Below are 9,154 nucleotides of genomic sequence, written 5' to 3'. Positions count from 1 at the left end.
TAATTTTGTGAGAGAATAACCAGAGCTGTGCTAATTAATTAGTTAGCTAATTGAATTTCTAATTAATTAGCAACATTTACTAATTGAAAATGGTAATTGAATTTTAATTACCTTGTGCTAATTGAGAAGTAATTCTAATTAATTAGTATGAATCGGAAAGGTAATTATCTAATTAAAATTTAATTAGATTTAGGATTAACTAATTAGCCAATTGGATTTTCAATTAATCTTTTACGCCAATTTGTTGTAAAAAATCGAGGAATTAACTCTTGATTCATCTATTTGAATATGAAAAAGCCTTATTATATCGATGAGGAAACCTTAGTGCTACTCTAAATTTTTCAGCTCCTCAAACATGAGAGAATACTAGTACTAGTAGAAAATTTCGTAGTTCGCAACTGGCCCATTTCGAAATTTCGACTGTTTTACCTACTCGAATTAATAGCAGTGCGCATGTATTTACTACTCAGGAGTCCATTATAGGAACTGTGGCAAGAAAATGAAGAAATGAGACAAATTTCTACATGACGGAAGGCTCGAGGCTTGTCTCATTTTTCGAGAATAATTCATGGCTTCCGTACCCGTTTTTTAATGGCATTAAAACATCACCAAAGTACTAAACCCATGAGCACTTCTAAACTTTTATGTTTACTTATGGTTTCTTTTTTACCTTAATTAGAAAATAGTAATTCTAATTAATTAGTTTGATAAATAAATGTCTAATTTCTAATTGAATTGAATTAGTTTCTATGTCTAATTGCTAATTTGCTAATTAATTAGTTCATAAATATTTCTCTAATTGCTAATTTACTAATTAATTAGTTCATAAATATTTCCCTAATTGCTAATTCTAATTCAATTAGTTGTCAGCTAATTAGCACAGCTCTGAGAATAACTAACTATTAATCTTTTCAGATACAAATAACTTCAACAAGAGGTCCGTCATTTTAAAATGTGCCTGGTTATTCTTTTCCGTATTTTTCTTAAAATTGTATTCCTCCGCACTCAAAACCGAAATGCTAATCGACAATTCGAAAAACGTTGATAGTATCGAGGATATAATAAAGCAACCTAAACTAATACCAATGATAGCAAAAGACTTTAAAGTTCACCAGGATATATTAGTAAGAAAGAATAATGTTTTACGCATGTAAACAGTTTTTGTATTGGACGAGGCTCTTTATGTCGCAGGTGGCCGATAATATTAGACTCTTCGCGAAAAGGTCTTTCCCTTTATTATAAATAGACTTTCTACCACTAGTTACCTACGGTTACCTATCTACGGGTGTTTGGCGAGCCATTTCCTCCCGCTTTCTTTTACGTCAGCGCTTCCAAGAGACAGGCACCAAAAGACAAAAGAAATTCTTATTTAACAAAGTGGCACCTATGGTTGCCAAGAGAGAAGTATATATATATGGGCGTGGCCTGACTCTTCTGTAGAAATTGTAATTTAGGTACCCTGTTATTATCGTAGGGTACTCTCGGCGGTAGTGCTTACTATAAAATCAGGTAAGGGTGAAATGGAGTGTCGTCTGCATACAGGCACATGGACTAGTCCTCTAACGTAGCTACTTTGTGGTAGATCATAAGGTTACGCATTTAGGAACTTGTTTTTCAACAAAAGTTGCTTATTCAATCAGTTGCTTATTGAATTTTCAATGAGTTGTGAATTTTTCAAAGTTTCTTACTTTTTCAGAAGAAGTTTGCATATGTGTCATTTTGCAAACTCACTTTTCATATTTGTACACTATGCAAACCGATTTCTTCGCCCTTTTTAAAGATAATGAGAAGCTCATTTGAAAAACCTCTGATTTATATAACAAATGATGGAATTAATTTCTGTGTATTCAAAAATATCAAGCTTTTAATTCTCAGATTTCTGGTTATTTTACAATATGCATTTGAAAATGCTTCATATGAAATTATTTGAAATCCACTTTTTATGAAAGGCTAAAACGTTTCCAGTAGGCTGACGTCACAGATATATTTTTCACGTCAGATGGTGCCCCTCCCTCTGCTATCAGACCCAGAGTTTAGACTGGCGAGATGCTCCAGACGGGTATAAGATTCCCGCGCTTTTTTCCTCACGTCATAGTGATGTCATCAAACGGGCGAACAAGCTCGACAAGATAATATTATTAATATATCGAAACTGAGTTTTCGTGATTTTTCAATGGATTTTAAAAATAGAAACTTTGGTTCAATTATATTAAAAACTTGATATTTTGAAAGTAGAGACTTGAAAGTGTAACATAATAACACTTTCGTGGTAAAATATGATATGAAATTGTAAATTCGCATTCCCTTTAAGAACACCTCCATATCTCAAGAATGAACTGTTTCATTGAAGAAATTACAAGACGCTCTTAAATTATTTTCGTAACGTTGGAATGAGCTGCAGTCCAATGCATTTTCAGAATTACCCTACACTATTCACACCTTAATTGAAACGTCAAAAATACGAATTTTATGCTTCTCAAGGCAAAGAAAACGATGACATATTCCCGGCTTTCAAAACGAATGAAGCAGAACGGAATTTACTACACTTTCCTCGGCCAAAGGATTCTTCTCAAATGCCTCAATGGACCTGGAGTACTGTTTCTCGAGGACACAGAGATACCTATGGTTCTGCAATTATATGAAGATCTTTTAAAAATAGTGAACCGAAAAGTATACATTGGGAAAGATACTGTTGGAGAAGCATTTGCATATTTTCTATTCAACAATCAGCTTCCTCTCAACGTTCTCGAAAGACTGGATTTTTTGTGAGTTCAAAACAAAACATATACCACTCAATTTATAAAAATTGGAAGCATCCATCTTCCACTATGTCTGCACGGTGAGACGGAAGCGAGGGGTAGACGCTCTAGATCTCTATGTACACCTGAGTTCAAAAGAGTTCAGCTTTGACAGTGCATCGAGTTCAAATCCTTCGGAACTCAGAGTTCAGCTTTGACAGTACATTGAGTTCAAGTCATATTGTACACCTGAGTTCTCAAGTGTCTTCTCCCTCGGACGGAAGCTCCTATTGCTAAATTTAACATTTGTCGAATTATCATTTTTGTTCACAATTTTGTGTGTTGAAAGGCTAAGAAATCCCGTAGCCGCAGGATTGACTCATTTTGTTTGAAACTTGTTCCTGTCATTCGATTTTAGCATTAGTTAATATTTTAAATAATATAGCGTTCGTGTACTTAAGCCAGAGCTGTGCTAATTAATTAGTTAGCTAATTGAATTTCTAATTAATTAGCAACATTTACTAATTGAAAATGGTAATTGAATTTTAATTACCTTGTGCTAATTGAGAAGTAATTCTAATTAATTAGTATGAATCGGAAAGGTAATTATCTAATTAAAATTTAATTAGATTTAGGATTAACTAATTAGCCAATTGGATTTTCAATTAATCTTTTACGCCAATTTGTTGTAAAAAATCGAGGAATTAACTCTTGATTCATCTATTTGAATATGAAAAAGCCTTATTATATCGATGAGGAAACCTTAGTGCTACTCTAAATTTTTCAGCTCCTCAAACATGAGAGAATACTAGTACTAGTAGAAAATTTCGTAGTTCGCAACTGGCCCATTTCGAAATTTCGACTGTTTTACCTACTCGAATTAATAGCAGTGCGCATGTATTTACTACTCAGGAGTCCATTATAGGAACTGTGGCAAGAAAATGAAGAAATGAGACAAATTTCTACATGACGGAAGGCTCGAGGCTTGTCTCATTTTTCGAGAATAATTCATGGCTTCCGTACCCGTTTTTTAATGGCATTAAAACATCACCAAAGTACTAAACCCATGAGCACTTCTAAACTTTTATGTTTACTTATGGTTTGTTTTTTACCTTAATTAGAAAATAGTAATTCTAATTAATTAGTTTGATAAATAAATGTCTAATTTCTAATTGAATTGAATTAGTTTCTATGTCTAATTGCTAATTTGCTAATTAATTAGTTCATAAATATTTCTCTAATTGCTAATTTACTAATTAATTAGTTCATAAATATTTCCCTAATTGCTAATTCTAATTCAATTAGTTGTCAGCTAATTAGCACAGCTCTGACTTAAGCTAAGGTAGAACTAGAGCTCAGCTTGAAATAGGTTATTCAGCCAATATTTATAAAAACATTGATTTAGCATACGACTTCTGTGGATAATTCTCGAATTCGGATAAAGATAAAATGACGTGTACATTTGATTAATAATGCCTAGCTCTAGGTAGAACCCTTGTTTAGAAATCACTAGACTAAAGACATTAGAGTGCCCATCAGGTTCGTCTTATCTAAGAGAGCTACAGCTTTATTAGAACAAGTCTGTCTAAAAACTATTTCCGTACAATTTCAGAGTTTTAAGATTTGCCGAGACGAGACAATTAGAACCAAGGAAAAGATTTGAATATCATCATCTCTTGAAAAGGAAAGTTTCGTTTTACGAAAAGTCTCAGATTCTAGAGCCTGGACCATTGTCCTTTGGATTTTTATCCCAAGCTTTTCTGATCATTGTTTGAGGACTTGCTGCGTCATCAGTCGTGTTTTTTTGCGAAATCATCATTTATTATATTCGGTTGCCGAGCTCGAAGAAGAGAATCGCACCAATTTTTTTTATTAAAAAATTCAACCACAATTGTTATAAGCGTAAGCATTAAAGCTTATATTGCACATTTACATTTTCCTAATTCTCATATATCATACTATTTTTATTGTAGATAAGATTAGCCCTATAACTTTGTCGAAGCACTTTCATTGCACTGTGTCAAAATAATTTATATTCGTACGAGATTTTTATCTGCTACTGGGGTTGCTAATTTTCCGGAAAAATAAATTGCAAAAAAAAAAGTTCACTGGGTCTAGGTCTACGACCCCCCCCCCTCCATTTTACTGTGCTTTTAAATTCATTCAATACTATATGATTGGGTTTACGTTTACTTAATCCTATTCTCTTGGAAATTTCTAGGAGATGCTTTGCTTAGCGTACGATGAGAATTGCTTAAGCCGCTAAATTGACAAGGTTGTTGAAAACTTGCAATCATTAGAAACAACAATTTGTGAAGGAACTTTACACACCTACAAAGAATTCTCCGTTCCATTGACGGTGGTAACAAAACAGCACGTATATATTTCTAAACTATTGCGATGCAACTTTACACTATTTTGTGGTTTTTGAAAAAGTCTTATCCCAGTAACTTGCACCGTGTTTTCATTATCGACTTGATGCCTATGTCTCGGCTTGCTATGGGTCAAAAAAAATAATAATAATATCAGTGATCTGAGAGAAGAGCTACGAAATTGCGAAAAAGTAGTTATTTCAAAGGAGGAACAATTTTTAGTATAGGTGTGGTTATGTAATCACGCCTAGTCCTTGCGCTGATGGATTGTGTGTGTCTAAGTATGTTTTTTGGCCGGGGTACCCGATGAAAGTTTAGCTAGAAACCTATTAAGACAAGATTCGCTACCACGTTGGGGCAGGGAGTAAGGAACGTTAGAGGGAGTTTTGATCTAATGCTAAAAAAACCGTCATACAGTGGCAAATGGTAAAGAAAGTGGGGGGTAGGAATTTTTATCTCCGTTCCTCAATTTTTGCTAACGCGCAGGCGCGAGTGACGTCGTTTACTACCGCCAGCAGAGAGAATTTAAAAATTCTCTCTGCAGCCAGCGCCAGCTTCCGCTTCCATCGACTGCTACCCCACTCACTCTGTTCGACTCGCCGTCGAGATAACCGGGAAGCCCGGAAGGCGAATTTGCGGTATCGTTCGGTAGGCGTTATAAAATATTCAACGTTTTAAAGCTAAAGTTTCGAAATTTTTTGAGACATTTACCAAGTCATCAACTAAATATTATAACATTTTCGTTAAATTTCAACATAAATATAGCTCTGAGAATAAAATTAGACACGAAAACTACACTAAGCCTTGGTTAGATATCATCGGCTGAGGCCGAGCGGCGCATCTCGAGCCGCCGGCGGCCGGGCTTGCCGTAACGGCGAGAACAGAAAAATACCTCGTTAAACAAGCTGCCCCAGCAGAAAGGACACTCGTGCGGGATATGTAAGAAAATAAAATTTAAACAATAGGGGCTAAAAAAGCGAGCATTAGATAAAAAACTCTTTGCTAGACGCCATACCTCCAGTTGTGAACTTGTGAGAGTCTAATAAATATTAACAGTAGAACTCGCAGCAGACAACTCCTTCTAAAGACTTAAGCTATCCACTAGCACCATCGCGCGCCACCATCCTTAACCCACCGCACCAACGCGTGCTTCGGAGGAGGCGGAGTCTATTTATCCTTTTTTGCGGCTTCAGCTAGATTGCGTTCTGGTGGAGTCACCAAATAAGTGTTTACTTTAAAAAATCGAAATCGCAATGATGGGGATGAAAAGCCCGAACACACGGTATTCCTGTCGCCATGCATTGCCAAAGCTACGCTAGAGAGACCTTGAAAACCGGGACCAATACCTCGTGCGAGGGGGGATTCTCCCCCGCACGAGTAAAAACAGATGCACGACGGTTTTTAAATTTGACGCATGCGCGCGGACACCGCGTTGAGTCCCCGAGTCAGCGCCAGAGAGAGACGATTTTAGCCACGAATCTAACGAACGCGCCTATTCACTTTAATACTCCCTCTAACGTTCCTTACTCCCTGGTTGGAGCTCGTAATGTGAAAAATTCCATTCATCAATTTTCACATAACTCGCTTATTCACATTAAATTAGTGTGCAATTCCAGTCGGAAAACAAAAACATTTGTATGTTTTTTACGGGAAATATGGTTTCGATTAACGATAAAGGTTACTTTGATAATTGTTTGATAATGGAAGGAAAATAGTATTTGCACTTGTGTTAACAATCCTTCGAAGTTATAAACTATTATTACTGTTCATTAATGTAACTCTAAAATACTTGTCGAAGTTTTAATTGTAACTGAAAAGCCAAGATTATAAATTTATAATTACTATTTTAAAAAAAATTATTAGAAACGCTTAGCAACTCTATTGTTTAAAATAATGACTATATCATCCGAGTTAAAAATCTAGATATACAATTGAAAATTAAAAGAACAGATTAGGTTAGTGTTCATAGTGCATATAAATTTAATCAAAATTTGCAACTAAAATTTGAAATTATTAAATAGTATTGGTAACTAATTTGCAATACAATTTTTGAAAAAGTTAAAGGCCGACTTCCAACGAAAAGGGTTCTTACGAACTGAAAACCGAGCATCGAGACTAACAATGGAGCGACCGTGCCGATTTTTGAATCCCCGCTGGGGCAAAAGTTGGAACGGTTCTAGCGAACTGAAGATGGACAATAGAAATCCTTTTAAATTTATTTCCTCTCGAATTTTTGCTTTCCCCTGAAGGAAATTCTCTATTGTGTATCTTCAGTTCGCTAGAACCGCATTACACGGCTTTCAGTTAGCTAGAACCCTTCCATCTTTTGCCCCAGCGGGAGTTCGAAAATCGGCTAGGTCGCTCCATTGTTAGTCTCGATGCTCGGTTTTCAGTTCGTAAGAACCCTTTTCGTTGGAAGTCGGCCTTTAATGTTTAAAATACACCCATTGTACAATTATAGTGTTTACGAAACTTAATAAATATTGTGGTTTAAGAATTATTTATTTACCCTAAAATAATGAGAAAAACATAACATAACCGAACTTAAAAAACCAAATCACCTAACTACGTGTGAGAACCTCAGTACGCAACCCGGATTATCAGAAACACCAGAAGTAAGATGAGACTAGAAGTACTGAGCTAACCAAATTCTTCACTTGGCGAAAGTGAATATTCTTGATAACGCACCAACGGTTGGCCCTCTGGTAGCGGTTTCTGAATTTTCCCTCCAACACGTGAGACGCTCGCGGCGGTAGACGGCCGAACTAGATTCAAGCACCCGCGTCCGTGTTAAGCGGCTTTAGGTTGAGGGGAAGGGGCTAGGAAATGTTTTAGGAGCTCGACCAATTTTTTTCTGTCTAGTGTAGGCGCGATGGAAGCGGCATAAAATCCTCAAATTTGTTCACTAGTGCCAGGATCTACTACCAATGCTAGAGCTCTTTACTTCTAGTCTTATCTTACTTCTGGAAACACTAATCTTTCAAAATATTTTACACGTAAAAATAGTTCATGAGAAAGTACGAAAATTGAATTGCGCTGTTGGGACCCGAGCTTGTGGTCATTTATATTGTAAAGCACGTTTTACCAAAAGGAAATAAAATAATTCAATAATTAAAGAAATGTAATTGATATTAATTTAGTCGTGAGTTATTTATCATAATTGTAATTAAGTCGTTTTAAGAAACATTGTTCCTAAAATCATTTTAAACATAGCTACTGTTAAAGTTTGATTTCAAGCGAACACCTTTTTCGCAATTTTTGTAAATTTAGCGTACATAACGCGATTTATTCACTTTACATGATAAGAGAAGCCGCAATAGAGTAATATCTTTCACATATATGGCAACGTCATAACCCTCTATCTCTTACCTTAGTGATATCCCCCCTTCCGAAGGCAAATAGTATTCTCTAATACAAAGTTGCCTCCAACGAAGGGGATACACAGTTCACTCCCAATCTCTACCGATATTACTCTATTACGTAAACCTTTGGTGGAGGCCCTGCCATTCTCGTAACATTAACCGATCGCCGAGTGCATCTTAACTCTAACGATGATAATGGAGTAGAAACCAATATTGCTTTCTGTGAACTGCGAACGCGGTCTGAAAATTTCGAATGTGTTCGCTCCGATTTGCCAATCGCGAACGCGATGACAGACAGACACTTACACACAGAAATGTCCAGTGTAATACCTCTCCGTCACGTTATCGTTAATGGAAGAGGTAATGGTAGAAACTGAGAGAATAAAGAGCGTAGTTATTGACGTACATTAACTTGGCCCCCCAGGTGCTCAAATCGCTACCAAACCTACACGGATCAATTGCACCAAGCATGCACCATCATGCACCACCCTTAACTTAGCTTGCACCACTACGGTTCGCCTCTACTTATTTAAAGATTTTTTTGGGGGCTGACGAAATGAAAGCCCCCAGGTATCCGAAATATAAGTGCTCAAATCGCCACCAAACATACATGGATCAATGGCACCAAGCATGCACCATCATGCACCACCCTAAACGTAGCTTGTTCCACTACGGTTCGCCT

General features: G+C 36.3%; 1 protein-coding gene across 1 annotated transcript; it reads left to right on the top strand.

The window, feature by feature from the left end:
- Positions 1 to 23: 23 nt before the first annotated feature.
- LOC149710267 (uncharacterized) lies at positions 24 to 8,295 on the top strand. Its single transcript, XM_089860576.1, has 4 exons — positions 24 to 1,124; positions 2,482 to 2,765; positions 4,351 to 4,640; positions 4,712 to 8,295. The coding sequence occupies exons 1-3, from the start codon at positions 1,017 to 1,019 to the stop codon at positions 4,511 to 4,513; spliced, it is 555 nt and encodes a 184-aa protein (XP_089716702.1). The 5' UTR covers positions 24 to 1,016; the 3' UTR covers positions 4,514 to 4,640; positions 4,712 to 8,295.
- Positions 8,296 to 9,154: the final 859 nt, after the last annotated feature.

This window comes from Phalangium opilio, unplaced genomic scaffold (assembly GCF_054372755.1).
Source record: "Phalangium opilio isolate 3A_F unplaced genomic scaffold, DU_Popi_V2 ptg000011l_1, whole genome shotgun sequence".
In the NCBI taxonomy this organism is placed as follows: Eukaryota; Metazoa; Arthropoda; class Arachnida; order Opiliones; family Phalangiidae; genus Phalangium; species Phalangium opilio.
The sequence above is the reverse complement of the archived record's forward strand: the minus strand, read 5'-3'. Positions and strand labels throughout refer to the sequence as shown.

Coding starts and splice junctions, on each gene's coding strand:
- LOC149710267 (XM_089860576.1), top strand. CDS start 1,017: ATGCTAATCGACAATTCGAAAAACGTTGATAGTATCGAGGATATAATA. Junction 1,125..2,481: donor AAGTTCACCAGGATATATTA/GTAAGAAAGAAT, acceptor ATGCTTCTCAAG/GCAAAGAAAACGATGACATA. Junction 2,766..4,350: donor CTCGAAAGACTGGATTTTTT/GTGAGTTCAAAA, acceptor GTACAATTTCAG/AGTTTTAAGATTTGCCGAGA.